Genomic DNA, 22,554 nt, shown 5'->3' on the forward strand with positions numbered 1-22,554 from the left:
CCCCCTGGGTCCGATCTGAGACAGTCTAGATCCAGTCTTTGGAAAGGGTTGACGATCATTCTGATTGCACAGTGAGAATGTTGATCAATTAGTTATGGCTGAGAGTCTAGGCAGTAGGGCAGCGGGTGAGTGAGACAGTGGGTGAGTGAGACAGCGGGTGAGTGAGGCAGCGGGTGAGTGGGGCAGCGGGTGAGTGGGGCAGAGGGTGAGTGGGGCAGAGGGTGAGTGAGACAGTGGGTGAGTAGGGCAGTGGGTGAGTAGGGCAGTGGGTGAGTAGGGCAGTGGGTGAGTAGGGCAGTGGGTGAGTGAGACAGTGGGTGAGTAGGGCAGTGGGTGAGTGAGACAGTGGGTGAGTGAGACAGTGGGTGAGTGGGGCAGCGGGTGAGTGGGGCAGCGGGTGAGTGGAGCAGAGGGTGAGTGGGGTAAAAGGTGAGTGGGGCAGAGGGTGAGTGAGACAGAGCGTGAGTGAGACAGTGTGAGTGGGGCAGCGGGTGAGCGGGGCAGTGGGTGTGTGGGGCAGCAGGTGAGTGGGGTAAAAGGTGAGTGGGACAGCGGGTGAGTAGGGCAGAGCGTGAGTGGGGCAGAGCGTGAGTGGGGCAGAGCGTGAGTGGGGCAGAGGGTGAGTGGGGCAGAGCGTGAGTGGGGCAGAGGGTGAGTGGGGCAGAGGGTGAGTGGGGCAGAGGGTGAGTGGGGCAGAGGGTGAGTGGGGCAGAGGGTGAGTGGGGCAGAGGGTGAGTGGGGCAGAGGGTGAGTGGGGCAGAGGGTGAGTGGGGCAGAGGGTGAGTGGGGCAGAGCGTGAGTGGGGCAGAGGGTGAGTGGGGCAGAGGGTGAGTGGGGTGGCGGGTCAGACCAAGCTCAGTCTCATTGTCCATGATTGTTGTTTTCTTCTAGGGCCTCCCAGGACGGAGAGGATCTCCAGGGTTACAAGGTGCAAAGGGGAGAAGAGTAAGTGACATGTATGATTGAGGAATATTTCACTTTGTAACTCACCCGTTAACCGATCTCTGTTTGCCTCACTCCTGGAGAGTTTGCTTGAAGTGGGGGTTTCTGAAGCTCAGAGTATATCTGCACTGATTGGTTTGTTCTGATTCAAGATGCATCATTAGCTTCTGCACATTATTAATATGAACACGTTCTGACGCACAACATACTCTCCTCAACCGTTCCATTGCGGGAACAGACACGCTGGTGCTTTATGGCACTGAGTTAATCTTTAAATGTTTAAGAAGGCGCTATGCTGCCCGTGTATCAGGAACCCCCTCACAAATTACCTGGTGAGATCAGAGGAACGCCACACACTACGTTTGACACCAAGTTGGTTGCAGGAGTTGTGGGAAAGATGACATTTTTAGACATCTACAAGTTAGAAGTGATAAGGCCAGTCAGTTAGTTCACGGAGCAGGGATCTGACACTGGGAGGGACCCTCGTGTTCTGTTGGTCAGTTACAGCCCACCTCACATCAGGCAGCCTCGCAAATGAGGAGGAACTTACCCACCACAGCTTTATTTATTCTTTCTTGGGACCTGGGCATCACTGACTGGCCAGTATTCATTGCCCTTTCCTAGTTAGAACATTGAACAGTTGGAAAATTCCAGTCACAGTCTAACTTTGTTCTTTTCCATAACTGTGCTCAATCTTGCTGTACCCTTGAGAAGGTGTTGGTGAGCTGCCTTCTTGAATCGCTGCAGTCCACGTGCTGTGGGTTGGCCCCCAATGCTGTTAGGGAGGGAATTCCAGGATTTTGACCCAGTGACTGCAAAGGAATGGCGATAAATTTCCAAATTGGGATGGTGAGTGGCTTGGATGGGAACTGGCAGGTGGGTGGTGTTCCCAGGTATCTGCTGCCTTTGTCCTTCCAGATGGAAGTGGTTGTGGGTTTGGAAGGTTCTGTCTAAGGATCTTTGGTGAATTGCTGCAGTGCACAGAACATAGAACATAGAACACTACAGCACAAACAGGCCCTTCGGCCCACAAGTTGCGCCGATCACATCTATACCTACCAGGCCATAGAACTATCTGTAACTTCCAATGCCATTAAATCCCATGCACTCATCCAGAAGTCTTTTAAAAGACCCCAGCGAGTTCGCCTCCACCACCACCGACAGCAGCCGATTCCACTCACTCACCACCCTCTGAGTGAAAAACTTACCCCTGACATCTCCTCTGTACCGACTCCCCAGCACCTTAAACCTGTGTCCTCTCGTAGCGACCGTTTCAGCCCTGGGAAATAGCCTCCGAGAATCCACCCTATCTATACCCCTCAACATTTTATAAACCTCTATCAGGTCGCCTCTCAACCTTCGTCTCTCCAGGGAGAAGAGTCCCAGCTCCCTCAACCTATCTTCATAAGGCATGCCTCCCAATCCAGGCAACATCCTTGTAAATCTCCTCTGTACCCTTTCAATAGCTTCCACGTCCTTCCTATAGTGAGGCGACCAGAACTGCGCACAGTACTCCAAGTGGGGTCTGACAAGTGTACATAGTGTACCCGAACCGCTGCTGGAGTGTGGCAACTAGGGGATTTTTTCACAGTAACTTCATTGCCGTGTTAATGTGACACTAATAAATAAACTTAAAACTTTAAAGCATCCTGGAACCCAGGCAGCTTTGCATTCCAGCCTGATGGCTTTTGACCGAACGCAGTGTACAAACTCCAATCGTATTGGATGTAAATTGTGTTTGAAAGGCTGCAGGTCGGAATGTTCCCGCCGTACACACCAGCCGGATTTTTCCATCTCGCTGCAGTGAACAAAGATCTGGCTGGGCGCCAACTTCTCCGACCTCACTGCCGGGAAGGTCGCTCCCGTAACCCCGGTGACAACTTGCGCCGACACAGACGCAAGGTCAACTGAGCAGGACCCCCCCCCCCCTCCCCGCCCGACCCCAGGAGGTCTGCATTTGGAGATTTCAGTGCTGAGAGTCAGGGGTGCCGAGAGCTGTATCCCGATCTGCAGAGCAGGGTCCGCGCGGAGGCAGTGCGGCTGGTTTTAACGTGATTTACTGTAATTTCCAGGGACCGAGAGGTTTGGACGGTGCCCCAGGAGAACAAGGGCCCCAAGGTAACAAGGTAATTATTTACTCTCAAAAGAGCAGGGCGATTCCTGGCACATTGTCTCAGATGATTTAATGAATAAATAGGTAGCTGCTTGGCTTCACGAGCCAGTGGAAGGCAAAACTGTTCGTTACACGTGCAAAAAAATATTTCCTTGGAAGTTACTGTATGACGGGTGAATCCCAGCTCCTTTATGAGGTTTAGTTTCAATCTGTCACCTGCCTGAAAGGCTGATGAGTTTTTAATGTCCTCCCTCTGTAGCAGCAGGAATGGGCGGCAGGCATCATTCGCATCATTTATTTCCACACTTGTCACACAATTCTGTAAAGTTATATTTCACAAAGTTAGCCTCAGGGCTGAGCGAGGGAGTCGGGGAGATGCTCCTCACAAACAGCGAAGAGACCCTTTGTGTTTTCATTGCCCCTCAGGACATTGGGGGTCGCTCTTATCATACAGTCAAAAGGGGTTTGCAGCGTGGAAACAGGCCCTTCGGCCCAACTTGTCCACCTTGCTCTTTTCTATACCATTTAAGCTAGCCCCAGTTGCCCGCGCTTGGCCCCACATCCCCTCTACACCCATCTCACCCATGCAACTGACTCAATGCTTTGTCAACATCTCATACAATAAAGATGTGTTTGCATTTCAGGGGGAGACAGGTGAACTGGGCACAGAGGGTGAAACCGGACTCATTGTAAGTGTGAGCTTTTGATCGGACTTTGCAAATAAACCCATTTGAACCTCCTTCAATCAATCCTCAGATACCAATGGTGGGAAATTTTCAACATCCATCCTTTCAAATTGCAGGGTAAAGCAGGCGATCCTGGAGAGAGAGGGACGCAGGGTTCCCCAGTGAGTATCAGGCCATGTTATTGAACCACAGTAACGCAAAGAAAAACCGACTTGCATTTCTGTAGCACCTTCCATAATCTCAAAGTGATTTATAGGCAATGAGATATTGTTTTGTAATGTTGGCAATAGGACAGCTGATCCGTACACACAAGCAGCAAGGTGCTGATCACCAGTTTGCTTAAGGGATCAATATCGGCAATGACACAGGGGAGAGTTCCCCAGCACTTGTTTGTGTCTGTAAAATATTTCCCAGTCACCAGAGAACGAGGAACCAGTCTCAGCTGAAAAATCACACATTTCTGACAGTGTGGCACTCGCTCAGCACTGACCCTCTGACAGTGCGGCACTCGCTCAGCACTGACCCTCTGACAGTGCGGCACTCCCTCAGTACTGACCCTCTGACAGTGCGACACTCTCTCAGCACTGACCCTCTGACAGTGCGGCACTCCCTCAGTACTGACCCTCTGACAGTGCGGCACTCCCTCAGTACTGACCCTCTGACAGTGCGGCACTCTCTCAGCACTGACCCTCTGACAGTGCGGCACTCCCTCAGCACTGACCCTCTGACAGTGCGGCACTCCCTCAGCACTGACCCTCTGACAGTGCGGCACTCCCTCAGTACTGACCCTCTGACAGTGCGGCACTCCCTCAGCACTGACCCTCTGACAGTGCGGCACTCCCTCAGCACTGACCCTCTGACAGTGCGGCACTCCCTCAGCACTGACCCTCTGACAGTGCGGCACTCCCTCAGCACTGACCCTCTGACAGTGCGGCACTCCCTCAGCACTGACCCTCTGACAGTGCGGCACTCCCTCAGCACTGACCCTCTGACAGTGCGGCACTCCCTCAGCGCTGACCCTCTGACAGTGAGGCACTCCCTCAGCACTGACCCTCTGACAGTGCGGCACTCCCTCAGTACTGACCCTCTGACAGTGCGGCACCTTGACAAATACATGACTCGGGTGAGAATAGAGGAATGCAGTCTCCGGAAGGGTAGGGGGTTTAGTTCAGTCGGGCAGTATGGTTGGTGCAGAGGGCCGAGGGGCATGTTTCACTGCTGTAATTTTCTTTGTTCTTTTGTCTCTTTCTGAAAGTGGAGGAACTGATTCATCGTCAGATCTCTGCTTTGGGAGTTTTACTCTGCACAGATTGCTGCTATATTTACCAATCAGAGCAGTCCACGCTCAGTAACTTTGCTGAAAGTGGGAGACCAAAACTATTAATTTTGAACTCATTAATGTACTGGTCTGATTATTCTGTTTGTTTCTCTCATTTTGACGTTAATCTCACATTAAACCCTCACCTCCACTCCAATTGCCATTGTGTTTTCGATTTGCTTTATTGTTGTCACATATATTAGCATACAGTGGAAAGTATTGTTTCTTGCATTCTTGACAGACAAAGCATACTGTTCAGAGAGAAGGAAAGGAGAGAGTGCAGAATGTAGTGTTACAGTCATAGCTAGGGTGTGGAGAAAGATCAACTTAATGCGAGGTAGGTCCATTCAAAAGTCTGACAGCAGCAGGGAAGAAGCTGTTCTTGAGTCTGTTGGTACGTGATCTCAGAATTTTGAAGCTTTTTCCCAATGGAAGAAGGTGGAAGAGAGAATGTCCGGGGTGTGTGGGGTCCTTAATTATGCTGGCTGCTTTGCCGAGGCAGCGGGAAGTGTAGACAGAGTTAATGGATGGGAGGCTGGTTTGTGTGATGGATTGGGCTTCATTCACGACCCTTTGTAGTTTCTTGCGGTCTTGTTGTTACGTTAACTATAGAATTTATGTGGCGGTTTAGGTGGCCAAGAGTATCACAATGACTACACTTCAAATATACCCCACTCACTCGGATAGACTTGGCCATATCCTGGGGTCATGGAAAGGTACTATATAAATGCAAGTGATTTTGTTAATGGCATAAGACATTGTTTGAATACTTCCTGTCTTATTTCTGCTCTATAATTTATCACATGTGTTGTTTTAAGTGTGAACTTGGATGAATGTCCTGAAATCCAACACCACCCATTAATTTTCACCTTTGGAATCTCTGTTTCAGGGATTGACAGGACCTCCTGGGAGCACCGGAGACATGGGACCCCCTGGAAAACCAGTTGAGTCTACCTTCAGTTTCGGAATTGCAGGAGGGAACGGTTTCTTCAGTACATGGGCTGGAGAAGCTGGATCATTAAATATGTTCGAGGCTGAGACAGATTTTTAATCAGTGACGGAATCGAGGGTTATGGGGATAAGGCGGGAAAGTGGAGTTGGGGATTATCACATCAGTCATGATTTCATTGAATGATGGAGCACACTCAGTGGGCCGAATGGCCTACTTCTGCTCCTGCATCTTATTACTTGTAGCTGTAAACCTTTGATGGTTAGAGTTATAGAATAATACAGCACCAAAGGAGGCCATTCAGCCCATAGTGCCTGTGCTGACCCTTTGATAAAATAAATAAGTCTTGTTCCCCTTTTAGCTTTCCCAAAGACATGTATTTTTCTTTTCTCTTTCATGTATTTGTCCAATTCCTGACGAAATTTATTTCCACCTTCCTTTGAGGAACAACGTTCCAGATCATGGCAATTCATTGCAATAAAACAGTTCCCCTCATTCCCGTCTTAAATAGGAGAAACTGAAGTTGTGTCCCCCTCTTCTAGACTTTCCCACGAGAGGAGAATCCCCCCCCAGTATCCCCTCGGAGTTTCACATGTTCCAATAAGATCTTCTCTCATTTTTCCAAACTCTAATGGATACAGGGCCAACCTGTCCCAAAAATGAGTTGAGTAAACCTTTTCTGAACTGCTTCTGATATAATTATAGAGGTTTACAGCATGGAAACAGGCCCTTCAGCCCAACATGTCCATGCCTCCCAGTTTTTAACCCTTAAGCAAGTCTCAATTGCCCCTGTTTGGCCCATATCCCTCTATACCCATCTTACCCACGTAACTATCTAAACGCTTTTTAAAAGATAAAATTGTACCCGCCTCTACTACTACCTCTGACAGCTCGTTCCAGACATTCACCACCCTCTGTGTGAAAAAATTGCTTCTCTGGACCCTTTTGTATCTCTCCCCTCTCACCTTAAATCTACGCCCTCTAGTTTTAGACTCCCCTACCTCTGGGAAAAGATATTGACTATCTAGCTGATCTGTGCCCCTCATTATTTTATAGGCCTCTATAAGATCACCCCTCAGCTTCTAAGCTTCAGAGAAAAAAGTCCCAGTCTATCCACCTCTCCTTATAACTTAAACCATCAAGTACCAGTAGCATCCTAGTAAATCTCTTCTGCACTCTTTCTAGTTTAATAATATTGCTTCTTAAACAAGAAGGCCAAAGCTTTATGCAATATTCCAGATGTGTTCTCACCAACACACTGTATAGCTGCAGTAAAACTGAATTTATAATCTATTTCCCTTGCAATAAAGTCCAGCATACCATTTGCCTTTCTTGCTGTACCTGTGTACTAAACTGCCACACTTTCGGAAGTGAGTGGCACAGTAGCACGGTGGTTAGCACTGCTACTTCACAGCTCCAAGGGTCCTGGGTTTGATTCCCGGCTTGGGTCACTGCCTGTGTGGAGTTTGCGCATTCTTCTCGTGTCTGTGCGGGTTTCCTCCGGGTGCTCCGGTTTCCTCCCACAGTCCAAAGATGTGCGGGTTAGGTTGATTGGCCATGCTAAGAAATTGCCCCTTAGTGTCCAGGGATGTGTAGGTTAGAGGGTTTAGTGGGCATAATATATGAGGGTCGGGCCTGGGTGGGACTGTGTTTGGTGCAGACTCGATGGGCCGCAGGGCCTCTTTGTGCACTGTCGGGTTCTATGATTCTAAGGTGAGGGCGTTGGAGAGAACACTTCTGAGAATGGTTCCATTTTTCAGAGATGGAAGGAGCTGGGGCGTAAACAATTGAAAGTTTGAGGGGATTTGATGGAGATTTCACGGGTGGATGGGGAGAAACTGTTCCCATTGGTGGAGCAATGGAGAACAGAGCACACTGATTTTCAGTGAATCGCAAAAGAAAACCAAGATGAAGATCTGATGGGCTGAATGGCCTCCTGCTGTGCTGTAACTGTTTTATAATTAATTATCAATATCTTTACAGTACAATGTTACAATATGATGCTTGTAAAAGTAGATTGAAGAAGATTAATTCTCCTATTTTAAAAATACAACCCTTGCACAGTTAGTAACTTACCATTACGCCCATGTTGTGTAAAATCTTTTCATAGAATCCTACAGTGCCGAAGGAAGCCATTTGGCCCATCCCACCCAGCCCTATCCCCATAACCCCGTGCATTTACCCTAGCCTGTCCCCCTGCCACTAAGGGGTAAGTTCGGGGTAGTGGCCAACCCACCTAACCAGCAGATCCTTAGACTGTGGGAGGAAACCGGAGCACCCGGAGGAAACCCACGCAGACACGGGGAGAATGTGCGGACTCCGCACAGACGGTGACCCGAGTTGCGAACGGAAGTTGGTTGCCTGGCGCTGTGAGGCGGCAGTGCTGACCACTGAGCCACCCCTATTCCTTACTGTGGAAATATAACTGATCAAGCTGCCTTGGTGCTTTTTAAAATTGGAATTGCTTCCTGGTTTAAAACAGCAATCCTTTTCCTATGATTTACCCATGCAGGGCCCTCGAGGACAGCCGGGTGAGATTGGTGTTATTGGAGGCATTGGTCCTGAGGTAATTATCTCAATACTTCATTTGTCCCTTCCATTGTTTCGCCCCTCACGTTGTTTGTTGTGGAAATCCGATTTCTTGACATTTGATCAGATATCTTTGTGGGAACGGGGAGGAGAGGTTAAACCCTGTGTAAAACTGATGCCAGATCATCACATTTTCTTGTGCTGTCTGGCAGGACTATGGAAACATAGAACATTACAGCACAGTACAGGCCCTTCGGCCCTCAATGGTGTGCTGAGCTATGTGCAAACCCAATCAAGCTATCCCACTCCCTATCGTTCTGGTGTGCTCCATGTGCCTATCCAATAACCGCTTGAAAGTTCCTGAAGTGTCCGACTCCACTATCATAGAGGAGGTGCTGGAGAAACCTTTGGGCATCCAGGGCAGACGCCCAAAGCAGGTTCTAGATTCCTGAATGCAAATCCCAGGAAAGGGGCTAATTGTCCTAATTCCCTAATTGTCCCTTGAGAAGGTGGTGGCGAGCTGCCTCTTGAACTACTGCTGTTTATGTGGTACAGGTACACCCACAGTGCTGTTAGGGAGGGAATTCCAGGATTTTGACCCAGCGACAGTGATATATTCCCAAGCCAGGATGGTGTGTGTGGCTCGGAGGGGAACCTCCTGGTGGTGATGGTGTTCCCAGGTATCTGCTGCCCTTGTCCTAATGATACCTGCCGTGGATTGGCAGAACAAACAGGGAGGCAGATGGAAATTGTTTTATCAGAGCGAGCGGTTGCTGTTTTCACACAGCGAATCATTGTGATCTAGAAGCAGATTCAGTAATAACTTTCAAAGGGGAATTGAAGAGATATGTGAAGAGAAAAGATTCACGGTGTTATGGAGCAAGGGCAAAGGGGGTGGCGATGATGGGGTGGGGGGTGGTGGGGGTTGTTTCAAAAAGCCTGCACAGGTATGACGGAGCAAATGGTCTCCTTCTGTTGTATCATTCCATGACTCTATGAGAAATGCTGCACGCGGTAAAGAGAATGGTTTCTTAATCAAACAGGGACTTCCCGGAGCTATAGGAGAGGTGGGTCACCAAGGAGAACCTGGAGCTAAGGTAGGTGCAACTTACGTCACTAACTGTGGGCCATTGACCCTGTACAGGGTTCAGAGGTTAAACAACAATTTCCTGTCAACAGCTGGAAGGCAATCAGATTCCGCTGGATATCAAACGATTCTGCTCCTCGACAGCAAGTTTCACCTTCTTATCTGAGAGAGAGCAGAGGGAGTGTTCCAGAGGGAAAATTCTAGAGAGAAAATTCTAGAAGGAGGGTTCCAGAGGGAAAGTGTCAGAGGGAATATTCCAGAGGGACTGTTCCAGAGGGAGGGTTCCAGAGGGAAAGTGTCAGAGGGAATATTCCAGAGGGACTGTTCCAGAGGGAGGGTTCCAGAGGGAAAGTGTCAGAGGGAATATTCCAGAGGGACTGTTCCAGAGGGAGGGTTCCAGAGAGAAAGTTCCAGAGGGAAACTTCTAGAGAGAAAATTCCAGAGGGAGGGTTCCAGAGGGACTGTTCCAGAGAAAAGATTCCAGAGGAAGGGTTCCAGAGGGAAAGTGTCAGACGGAAAGTGTCAGAGGGAATATTCCAGAGTCCAGAGGGAGTGTTGCAGAGGAAATGCAACAAATGCTCACTGGATTGGATCCTGGAGAGGGAATTATCCTATGTGGACAGGTTGAATAGACTGGATCCATATTCTCTGAAATTTAAGAATGTGAGTTGACCTAAGTTGATCCAAGAAACAGACAGAATTCCCAAGGGAATAAAAGCAAAACACTGTGGATGCTGGAAATCTGAAATAAAGACAGAAAATGCTGGGAATGCTGAGCAGGTCCGACAGCATCTGTGGAGAGAGAAACAGAGTTAACGTTTTGAGTCTGGGTGACTCTTCGTCAGAGAAGAACTCGAAACGTTAAACGCCGTTACTCTCTCTCTGCAGAAGGGGGACGGGCTTGGATGGGGTAGATGCTGAGAGGCTGTAATCCAGAAAACAGAAAGAAGCTCATCTTCAGGGCTGAGATCCGGAGAAATTTCTTCACTCAAAGGGTGGTGAACCTTTTGAAGTTCTCAAGCCCAGGGAGGGGGGGTGCGGTTGGGTGGAGTGGGTGCGGTGGCGGGGGTGGGGTGGGCGGTGGCTGTAGGTGCTCAGTCGTTGAGTGTATTCAATACAGAGCGCGATAGATCTTTGGACTGTACAGGGATAATGGGGAATTGAGGTGGAAAGCCAGCAGTGACCTTGTTGAATGACGGAGCAGACTCAAATTGCCAAATATCCTGTTCCAGCTCCTATTTCCTCAGTCTTTGTGTAAATGAGCGTCTGAATGCGATTGAGCTGTTGTGAAATGGGTGCCTGAAGATGGCAAACCTCCAGTTTGAGAAATGTCAATCCTTCTTTCCTCTGATAGAAACCTCGGAACAGAAACACCTCACAGATCCTAAAGAAAAGCAAACACAATTCTGGTTCTTTTCAAGTCGCAACCAATTATTCATTTTTTTTCTCCTTTTTTTAACTGTTCCGTGCAAGCTTTCATTTGATTTGATTTATTATTGTCACACATATTAGCATATAATGAAAAGTCTTGTTTCTTGGCACGCGAGACAGACGAAGCATACCGTTCATAGAGAAGGAGAGGGTGCAGAATGTAGTGTTACAGTCATAGCTCGGGGGTAGAGAAAGATGCGAGGAAATGTTAAAGTTTAAAGTTTATTTATTAGTCACAAGTAAGGCTTACATTAACACTGCAATGAAGTTACTGGGAAATTCCCCTAGTCGCCACCGTCCAGTGCCTGCTCGGGTCAATGCACCCTAACCAGCGCGTCTTTAAATAGGTCCATTCAAAAGTTAAGAGGTTGAATTAGAGCATTGTTACAGAGTTTAAAAGAGAATGAAGTTTTGGAGACATAGAACAAGAGTAAAAGAATTTGAAGACACATGTTTTAGAAAGAAACATTATTTATTTCTGCGCAGATTTCTGGTTTCTGCTGTCAGAATTTATTTGGAAACATTTCCCTCCTGAGAGATTTATCACACTCACCGTTATCTACGTGAATATCACCCAGTATCTTCGGGTGAAGCAGAGATGAGCTTAACCCAGGTTACCACAGGTCAAATACCCATCTGCATCATAACCAGTTTATGATTCTAATTAGCCCTTGAACTTGCCACATTAAGTTAAGTCTATTCGAGGAAAAAATCCTTTGAACAATTTAATTGTTAATGGCTTATCGACCTGTCAGGCCCGGCGCATTAATGGTCCTCCTTTCGATCAATAGACCCATTCTTGACCATCCCTGAACTCCACAGGCTGCACAGCATCGCTGACCTCCCAGTGTGGGGAGACTCTGTGCAGACTGGGAGACCGCTTTACAGAACACTCTCGCTCAGTCCGCCAGCAGGACCACTCTCCTGTCGGTTGCTATTTCAACGCACCATCTTGATCTCGTGGTCACGTTTCTGCTCTCGGCCTGCGATACTGCTGCAATGTTCCAGTGAAGCCCAATGCAAACCTTCTGGTTAGGCACTTTACAGCCTGCTGCGCTTAACACTGAGTTCAACTGCTTCATAGCATGACCTCTGCCCTCCAGTTTGACCCTCCCTCCGTTGTTCCAGTCTCATGTGCTGACACTTGTCCTGCTATGAACACAACCTCCTATCTGGCTTTCAGAAAGCACTTTATGCTGCTACTACTTTAGCCTTTATCACGATCATTATGACTCCCTTTGTCTTGTGTCCATGACACCTTTATCATTTCAATTTTCCTGATTGCTAAACTTATCCCTAACCCTCTGTTTCGCTCCTCTTGCTGTACACACCAGTAACCCCACCCCCCCCGCACCTCCTCCCCACCCCCCACCAGAACAACTCTGACCTAAACTGCGCCCCCCCCCCCCTTATCTTGAGGCTGTGCCCTCTAGTCCTGCTAAATGTTTATGCTTTTGCCAAGTCAAAGGGGGGGCGGTTTAGAACGGAGTTGAGGAGGAACTTCTTCACTCAAAGGGTGGTGAATCTCTGGAATTCTCTGCCCGTTGATGTGGTGGAGGCTGCCTCGCTAAATATATTTAAGACGCGGGTAGATGGGTTTTTGGTAGGCAAGGGGATTAAGGGTTATGGGGAGAGGGCGGGAAAGTGGAACTGATCCACTTCAGATCAGCCATGATCTTATTGAATGGTGGGGCAGGCTCGAAGGGCTAGATGGCCTACTCCTGCTCCTATTTCTTATGTTCTTATTTCTACCTCTCTTCTCTGGAGAAGAGTCATGCTGACTCAAAACATTAGCTCTATTTCTCTCTCCCTCCATGCTACCATTTTCCCTGCATTTTCTGTTTTGATTTCAAGGTTTTTCTCGTCGAACTCCCCAGTTCCAGGTTTCTGGGTGTGATATTGCCCTATTTAGGCTATTTGTCTCTCTGTCCTTGCAATGTGCAAAATCAGATACAGTTTCTACAACCACCCCGTGTCTGTGTGAGTTTCCTCTGGGTTCTCCGGTTACCATCCACACTCCAGAGCTGTGCAGGTTAGGTGGATTGGCCGTGCTGAATTGCCCCTTAATGTCCCAAGCTGTGTAGATTAGCGGGGTAAATATGTGGGATTACAGGAATAGGGCCTGGGTGGGATGTCTGTCGGAGGGCCAGTACAGAGTTGATGGGCTGAATTGCCTGATTCTGCACTGCAGGGATTCTATGAAACATAAGCCCAGCGTTTGTAGGCTTCACGATGATAAATTCATCGTCGTTTTCCCTCTGAAGCTGAAACCAAAATGTAGCATTTAGCACAAGTGTAGTTTAACATGGAGATGCTGATGTTGTGCCTTTTCATCCACTGCCCATGGAAGGTGGCGTAATGGCACAGTGGTGAGCACTGCTGCCTCACAGCACCAGGGGCCCGGGTTCAATTCCCAGCTCGGGTCACTGTCTGTGTGGAGTTTGCATGTTCTCCCCATGTCTGCGTGGGTTTCCTTCGGGTGCTCCAGTTTCCTCCCACAGCCCCAAAGATGTGCTGGTTAGGGTGCATTGGCCATGCTGAATTCTCCCTCAGTGTACCCGAGCAGGCACCGGAGTGTGGCAACTAGGGAATTTTCACTTCATTGTAGTGTTAATGTAAGCCAATTGCGTCTACGAAATAAACTTTTTGCTCCATCGCAGGCAGCATGTGCTATGCAGTGAAATTTTCCAGTCCCGCTGTGGTGGGCGGGACCAGAAAATGTGGCAAACCAATCCAAGGTCCATTGACTTTGGCGGCACTGGAAGATCCCGCCGGTGGGAGAGTCCGGAATCTTCCAGCCATGGACAATTTGGGATCTCACAGCCAGTGAAACCAATGGCTTTGATGAACACATCTCAATTCTATCCTCACGTTGATGTTAGAAAGACCACAGAAAGTGAAGATTGTACAGTGAGATGTAACTGGGAGTTTCAGAGCAATCCGAGCAAGAATTATTCCTGAACAACACACCTGAAAAAGCGATTTCACCTTGGGAAGAGATGTTAACTCTCTCCATTATTTGTAACTCTTGCATTTTGTAACCTCGGAGGGGGGGCTATGTTACTGGCTCAACCCACTGGCCAACCGGCCTGGTGAGCTGGTAAAATCAGCCGAGAGGCAAAAAATCAGGGGCATTGTTACTATTCCTATTAGAAGCAGAAACTTGACCAATTACTGCTAAATTCCATGGATTCTGAAGAGAAATTTGTAAACTATTCCCTATCCAATCCCTAAGCCTTTTTCCTATAATGTTCAAAGTTTGGTTTCCCTCAGAACGCATCTGCTGTGCTCTGGACTGGACCAGACTGAACTGGGCCGGATTGGACTGGACTGGACTCAACTGGACCGGATTGAACTGGACTGGACTAAACTGAATTCGGCCAGACCAGATTGCACTGGATCGAACTGGAAGGACCGGACTGGACCGGAGTAAACTTGACTGGATTGAACTGGACTAGGCCAATAGGATAGTTCTTCTCGGTGTACTGGGCTGGGTTGATCTGCTGTTCGAGGTGGGCTGCACCGGGGTGGAGAACTCTCTGAGGTGGTGGTTAATGTCTCTGAGCTCTCGGTCTACCTGCTCATGTGTCAGTGACGATCGTCCTTACGTTGCTGCTGAGCGAAAAATCCAGGGTAGAACATCCGCTGAACTGGATTCATCTAAAATCTTCAAGACATTCAAATATTCACATCTTGCATGAAGAGGAAAGATGTAACCAGAGACGAAAGCTGTAGACAGGGGCGAGACATTGCTTTGAATGTGATCGATATGCACAAAGCTACAGAAAGAAGCAATTTGCCAATACTGACAGCAACAAGTGTGAATATTGATGTGAATTCTTCAGGTTTTGTGTTGTAATGTCATTATGAATTCTCTTTGAAATAAAACAGGGTGAAATAGGAGCAGCAGGGAATGCCGGAGAACTGGGTCAGATCGGGATGAGGGTGAGTTATATGAGGTCACAGTCTGATTACATACCAACACCCTGCTCATGTTCAAGTTTCCACTCTCTGACTGTTGTGTATAATTGTACGCTGGCAAAGTCTTCAACTGCGTGATCAAACAAGTAAGTGTTTGTGGCAATTAATGTTATTCAAAGTGGTAAAGGTTAGAAAAACAAATGCAAAATGTAATGTCTGATGGAAATCAGAATTAAAAACAGAAAATGCTGGAAATATCCAGTTGGCATGGTTTTGGAATGTTTTTCAAGTTAAAATGTATTGAAGTTTGTGTGAGACTGATGGGCGACTGCAAACAAACCACAAAATGGCTGAGTGCATTTTTCAAATCAGTTCAGTGATTTTAATTCACTCACAGGATAAAGGGTGAAAAACACTTATTTTGCTATATTTACAAAACTACACCAGGTTCCCATTCTGAAATAAATCAAGGAGCAGTTTACGATGCGAAAAAGGAAACACTGACATTCCGAGATGTGTGAGTTCGGTTGTTTGGCCAATGTTAAATTTCCCCTTAGCGTCAGGGGAATGAGCAGGGTAACGACCTGGGGTTACAGCGATAGGGCCTGTGTTGGATTCTTGTCAGTGCAGTCTCGATGGGCCGAATGGCCTCTCTCTGCACTGTCGGGATTCTATGATTCTATTCCTCAGCCCATTCGTATTGTTATGTGGAAGTTTTTACTTCTGTGGGCTCATTCATTTTACTTCCAATTATGCAAATTAATTTAATCACCGATTTAAACTTCAGTGGGATTCTGGGAGCATTTTGGGTACAATTTCCTGATTTCAGCCGGAGCAGAATATTTACGAACATTCAAAGCGATTGATGTCGCAGCGTCCCTGCGCTGCTCTGATGGGATGAAGAGCTGGTATCTCAAGTCATTATAATGTTTTGAAACTAAATATCAGCTTTGCTCCGATTGGTAACACTCTGGCCCTTGAATCAGATGGTGTGGATTCAAGTCCCACTCCTACCTTGAGTGCCAAAGTCTGAAAGTTAATTGTAGTGCTGACAGGGTACTGCATTGTCAGAGGTGCCTCGTTCTGGATGTTCTGGGGGCGGCATTGTGCCACAGTGGTTAGCACTGCTGCCTCACAGCACCAGGGACCCGGTTTCAATTCTGGCGCTCGGGTCACTCTGTGTGTGTGTGTGTGTGTGTGTGTGTGTGTGTGAAGTGTGCATGTTCTCTCCGTGTCTGTGTGGGTTTCGTCCGGGTGCTCCAGTTTCCTCGCGCACTCCAAAGATATGTGGGTTAGGTTGATTGGCCGTGCTAAATTAATCCTAGTGTCAGGCGGACGAGTGGGGTAAATACGGGCTAGGGCCTGGATGGGATTGTGATTGGTGCAGACCCAATGGGCTGAATGGCCTCCTGCACTGTAGGGATTCCATGGTTCGATGAGATATTAAACTGAGACCTGGTCCTGTTGTTGTAAATGACTCCATGACAATCTTTCAAGGAAAAGCAGCAGAGTTATCTTGGTCAATATTTATCAGAGAACATAGAACATTACAGCGCAGTACAGGCCCTTCGGCCCTCGATGTTGTGCTGACCAGTGGAACCAATCTAATGACCCTCTAATCTAAACTATTCCAATGTTATCCATATGCCTATCCACTGACCATTTGAACGCCCTTAAAGTTGGCGAGTCTACAACTGCTGCAGGCAGGGCATTCTACACCCTTACTACCCTCTGAGTAAAGAACCTACCTCTGACATCCGTCCTATAATTACCACCCCTCAATTTAAAGCTATGTCCCCTCGTGTTAGCCATCACCATCCGAGGTAAAAGGCTCTCACTGTCCTCGGTCCTCAGTCAGCATCAGTAAAATCAGATAAGCTGGTCATTATTGTTATAGAACCCTTTTGTGGCCATTTGTTTACATATATATATAAGGTTAAATCAGAATAAATGAGTACAGAATAAATGGGTACCAGAACTGCATGAGGCAGACAGTCACTTTTTTGTCATGCCAGGATATATCATTAAAAGTTGAGTCAACATCAACTGGAGAAATCACGCATAGAATTTGGAAGTTGCAATCTTCAAAATTGTCCATCATTGTGGAGAAGGATGAACAACCAGCCGCTTTGTGGAGAAACTCATCAGCAGCAGTTCACTTGCATTGGAATGGGCTTGCATTGGAACAAGCAAAATTCCCGTCACAAATCGATTCAAGGATATAAGGCTAATGTTTGGATTCAGTGGGGGAGACAGGATCAGTTTATTGCTGGCCTATTCCAGCACCCTTTAAATTAAACATGAACTGAAAGAACTTGGGATTGAGAACATTATCCATAAAATAGAACAGACTAATTAGGCTAATCCCACAGTGCATGTGTGTAATTCAACCAAAACTGGAATAAACCAGTTCAGTGGGGCACTGGAACTTTAAGTGATTCACAGTCTCATCCTGCCAAGGTATCACAAGGATCAGCTTACTGTTTGGCGATCTTGCTGTGTACAGATAGGTTGCTCTGTTTCCCACATTCTGACAGTGACTACACTTTAAGAAGTACTTCACTCTGAAACACTTTGGGACATTTTATAAATGAAAGCTTTTGTTTCCATCATTGATTCAGGAAGAGCTGGAAGACATTTCCCTAAACCTGCTGCTATATTCAAGAAAGTCTTCAGAATCTTGGCGTGTACCAGATTCCCGACACACACAATCCTTAACTTTCAGAATCCTTTCGACAACGGGGAATAAACTTGGAAGCATTGAGACGCAAACATATCCAAATCCACAGAAATATGCTTAGGTTGAGCACAATCGCGATACAATGACTGTCCTGATAGGTGTATGACATGGAATGGAGTTCAAAAGATGAATATATTACCGTTACTAATGCCAACGGCAATGTTTTTAGGAATTGCCCATGGAATTTGTTTCCCACGTTCAGGCATCAGTTAGTTATTGTGGTGTTTCTAACATCATGAAAACTTACCAAAGAAATCAATTTGATTGATTTTATACCAGTCAGTAAATATCTGTGAGCCTTACATGCACAGAAACAGGCCATTCGGCCCAGCCGTTCCATGCTGGTGTTTCTGCTCCACAAAAGCCACCTCCCACCTGCCCTTCCTCTCAGCCTATCAGCATCTCCTTCTATTCCGCACTCCTGCGTGTGTTTATTGAGCTCCTCCCTGAAATGTTTCGACACTATTCATCTCAAACACTCCCCGTGTGAGCGAGTCCCACATTCTCCCCCATCCCCATGGGAGCGAGTCCCACATTCTCCCCACTCCCCGTGGGACCGAGTCCCACATTCTCCCCACTCCCCGTGGGAGCGAGTCCCACATTCTCCCCACTCCCCGTGGGAGCGAGTCCCACATTCTCCCCACTCCCCGTGGGAGCGAGTCCCACATTCTCCCCACTCCCCGTGGGAGCGAGTCCCACATTCTCCCCACTCCCCGTGGGAGCGAGTCCCACATTCTCCCCACTCCCCGTGGGAGCGAGTCCCACATTCTCCCCACTCCCCGTGGGAGCGAGTCCCACATTCTCCCCACTCCCCGTGGGAGCGAGTCCCACATTCTCCCCACTCCCCGTGGGAGCGAGTCCCACATTCTCCCCACTCCCCGTGGGAGCGAGTCCCACATTCTCCCCACTCCCCGTGGGAGCGAGTCCCACATTCTCCCCACTCCCCGTGGGAGCGAGTCCCACATTCTCCCCACTCCCCGTGGGAGCGAGTCCCACATTCTCCCCACTCCCCGTGGGAGCGAGTCCCACATTCTCCCCACTCCCCGTGGGAGCGAGTCCCACATTCTCCCCACTCCCCGTGGGAGCGAGTCCCACATTCTCCCCACTCCCCGTGGGAGCGAGTCCCACATTCTCCCCACTCCCCGTGGGAGCGAGTCCCACATTCTCCCCACTCCCCGTGGGAGCGAGTCCCACATTCTCCCCACTCCCCGTGGGAGCGAGTCCCACATTCTCCCCACTCCCCGTGGGAGCGAGTCCCACATTCTCCCCACTCCCCGTGGGAGCCAGTCCCACATTCTCCCCACTCCCCGTGGGAGCGAGTCCCACATTCTCCCCACTCCCCGTGGGAGCGAGTCCCACATTCTCCCCACTCCCCGTGGGAGCGAGTCCCACATTCTCCCCACTCCCCGTGGGAGCGAGTCCCACATTCTCCCCACTCCCTGTGGGATGAGTTCCACATTCACCCCACTCCCTGTGGATAAAGAAATTTACCTGAAATCCTCATTGGATTCTTTAGTGACTGTCTTGTATCAATGGAACCCATGTTCTGGTTCCCCCACAAGTGGGAAAACCCATATGTCCATAAGTCACACTTTCAATGTAATTTAATCTGTTTTATTATTACAGAAGAGAAATATAGAACAAATCTCAATGCTGGCATAAACTCGATGGACTGACGCTGTGCTAATGACTCTGTGACCCTTGACCTCTTTCCCTCCAACAAAAATAACAGCTTCTCTTTCTAATCTAGGGGGACCCAGGTCCAGTTGGAGAAGATGGAATTCAAGGTAAAGATGGAATCAAGGTAAAGTTTCCAAGTCCTGGATTATTTTCTGTTGCTGAATGTGATAAGCTCACTATTGCAGAGTTGCTCTCACAACTAAACTGTGGTTCGCAGTTAGACGTAGAGGAATTCTGGAAGATGAATGCTGAGCTCTCATTTGCTTTGACAAAGGGGAGACATTGTATCGCCAACACTGCCTCTCCCCCAACCCCTGCCCCAGCCTATCCTCCAATTAACCTATTCAATAACAATCCGCATTTATATGGCACCAATGACAGAGTCAAACATTCCGAGGAACTTCTGTCTCGAATTCAACAACTTCAGATGATTACCCCACCTCGACCGCTTTGTTTTCATCTTATTTAATTTTAAATTGTTCTCTACCTTTCATTTCTTTATTGTCTTTATTTTCTTCTCCTTATTCTTTCCCCCTATTTTATCCCCCCTTTCCTTAGCTTTTCTTCCCCCTTTGCTTCTCCTTTCCCCCTTTTTCTCTATCTTTCCTCTCTCCCACCCATCTCCCCCCTCCCTCCACACCTTCATCTGTCACAGTTTACCCTCTGATTTCAGTTTCTCTGCCATTTGGCCATTCGCACCTTCTATTCTCTCCGTGGGCTGCCATTAGCAGCCTTTCCCCTGTGGCTATCTTTCATTCCCTCGCCCTGCAGTATAAATATCTCTCACTTTCTCTGCCTTTTAGCTTTGACAAAGGGTCATCTGGACCGGAAACACCAGCTTTTTTCTCTCCTTCCAGATGCTGCCAGACCTGCTGAGATTTTCCAGCATTTTCTCTTTTGATCCCAAGGAACGTCACAGGATTGTGATCAGTAATCAAACCACATGAGGAGATGTTAAGGCAGAGTGTAAACTTGATCAGAGGGATCATCTTGAAGGAGTGTGTCGAAGGAGTAGCGAGAGAGTTTTACGGAGGGAATTCCAGAGCACAGGATCTGGTCATCTGAAACCATGGCTGCCAGAGATTAAACTCAGCTTTGCTCGAGGTCAGAAATGGTGGATGGCAGCTATCCTGGAGGGCTGTGAGGCTGGAGAGGGTTGCAGAGATAGGGAGGGGGGCAGGGACACTAAAGGATTTGAAAACAACAATGAGAATGTCCAAAATTGAGCCATTGATGTTGATTTGATTTATTATTGTCACGTGTATTAATGTAACAGTGAAAAGTATTGTTTCTTGCGTGCTATACAGACAAAGCATACCGTTCATAGAGAAGGAAAGGAGAGAGTGCGGAATGTAGTGTTACAGTCATAGCTAGGGTGTAGAGAAAGATCAACTTAATGCAAGGTAGGTCCATTCAAAAGTCTGACAGCAGCAGGGAAGAAGCTGTTCTTGAGTCGGTTGGTACGTGACCTGAGACTTCTGTATCTCTTTCCCAAATGTAAAAGGTGGAAGAGAGAATGTCCGGGGTGCGTGGGGGACCTAGATTACGCTGGCTGCTTTGCTGAGGCAGCGGGAAGTGTAGACAGAGTCAATGGACGGGAGGCTGGTTTGCGTAATGAATTGGGCTACATTCACGATATTTTGCAATTCCTTGTGGTCTTGGGCAGAGCAGGAGCCCATAGCAAGCTGTGACACAACCAGAAAGGATGCTTTCTATGGTGCATCTGTAAAAGTTGGTGAGAGTTGCAGCTGACATGCCAAATTTCCTTCGTCTTCTAAGAACATAAGAAATAGGAGCAGGAGTAGGCCATCTAGCCCTTCGAGCCTGCCCCGCCATTCAATAAGATCATGGCTGATCTGTCGTGGCTCAGTTCCACTTTCCCGCCCTCTCCCCATAACCCTTAATCCCTTCTCTTATCAAAAACCCATCAACCCGCTTCTTAAAAATATTTAGCGAGGCAGCCTCCACCACTTCAACGGGCAGAGAATTCCAGAGATTCACCACCCTTTGAGTGAAGAAGTTCCTCCTCAACTCCGTTCTAAACCGCCTCCCCTTTATCTTGAGGCTGTGCCCCCTAGTCCTACTGTCTTTTTTGAGCGGGAAGAGTCTCTCCACCTCTATCCTATCCATCCCATTCATCATCTTATAAGTCTCAATGAGATCTCCCCTCATTCTTCTAAACTCTAACGAGTACAAGCCTAGTTTATTCAGCCTCTCCTCATAGCTCAATCCCCTCAACTCCGGTATCAGCCTAGTAAACCTCCTCTGCACTCCCTCCAGGGCCAAAATATCCTTGCGCAGGTGCGGCGCCCAAAACTGCACACAGTACTCCAGCTGCGGCCTCACCAATGCCCTATACAGCTGCAGCAAGACCTCCCTACTTTTATATTCAATCCCCCTCGCTATGAAGGCCAGCATCCCATTCGCCTTCCTGACCACCTGCTGCACCTGCAAGCTGGGTTTTTGCGATTCATGCACAAGGACCCCGAGGTCCCTCTGCACCGTCGCCTGCTGCAGTTTTTCGCCACGTAAGTAATAGTCCTTCCTACCATTCTTCCTACCAAAGTGGACCACCTCACACTTGCCAACATTAAATTCCATTTGCCATTTCCTGGCCCATTCGCCCAGCCTATCTAGATCCTTCTGCAGACTCTCCACACCCTCCGCACAATTTGCCGTTCCCCCAATCTTGGTGTCATCAGCAAATTTCGACACCCTGCACTCGGTTCCCTCCTCCAGATCATCTATATAAATGGTAAATAGCTGAGGCCCCAGCACCGACCCCTGGGGCACCCCACTAGTCACCATCCGCCAATCCGAATAGCACCCATTGACCCCCACTCTCTGCCTCCTATTTGACAACCAATCCTCTATCCACGCTAACACCCTACCCCCAACTCCATGTCCCCTGACCTTCTGCAATAACCTCTTGTGAGGTACCTTGTCTGAGAAAGTAGAGGCATTCGTGGGTTTTCTTAATTATAATGCTGGCATAGGGGGACCAGGATAGGTTGATGGTGATCTAGACGCCTAAAAACCTGAAACTCTCGACCCTTTCTACTTTGTCCTGTTGATGTAGACAGGGGAATGCTCTCCTTTACGCTTCCTGAAGTCGATGACAATCTCCTTCATTTTGTTGACATTGGGCGAGAGATTAT

The 22,554-nt window shown here is 48.1% G+C and overlaps 1 protein-coding gene across 1 annotated transcript in view; it reads left to right on the forward strand.

Annotated features, from left to right (window-relative positions):
- Positions 1-22,554, forward strand: part of col24a1 (collagen type XXIV alpha 1) — a 317,299-nt gene that overhangs the window by 217,087 nt on the left and 77,658 nt on the right. Inside the window, exons 28-36 of the mRNA XM_080195089.1 lie at positions 892-945; positions 3,015-3,068; positions 3,700-3,744; positions 3,858-3,902; positions 5,949-6,002; positions 8,521-8,574; positions 9,581-9,634; positions 14,947-15,000; positions 19,467-19,520. Coding sequence (XP_080051215.1) covers positions 892-945; positions 3,015-3,068; positions 3,700-3,744; positions 3,858-3,902; positions 5,949-6,002; positions 8,521-8,574; positions 9,581-9,634; positions 14,947-15,000; positions 19,467-19,520 — 468 coding nt within the window. The remainder of the gene's footprint in view (positions 1-891; positions 946-3,014; positions 3,069-3,699; positions 3,745-3,857; positions 3,903-5,948; positions 6,003-8,520; positions 8,575-9,580; positions 9,635-14,946; positions 15,001-19,466; positions 19,521-22,554) is intronic.

This window comes from Carcharhinus amblyrhynchos, chromosome 9 (genome assembly GCF_965287045.1).
Source record: "Carcharhinus amblyrhynchos chromosome 9, sCarAmb.v2.hapA, whole genome shotgun sequence".
Classification (NCBI taxonomy): Eukaryota; Metazoa; Chordata; class Chondrichthyes; order Carcharhiniformes; family Carcharhinidae; genus Carcharhinus; species Carcharhinus amblyrhynchos.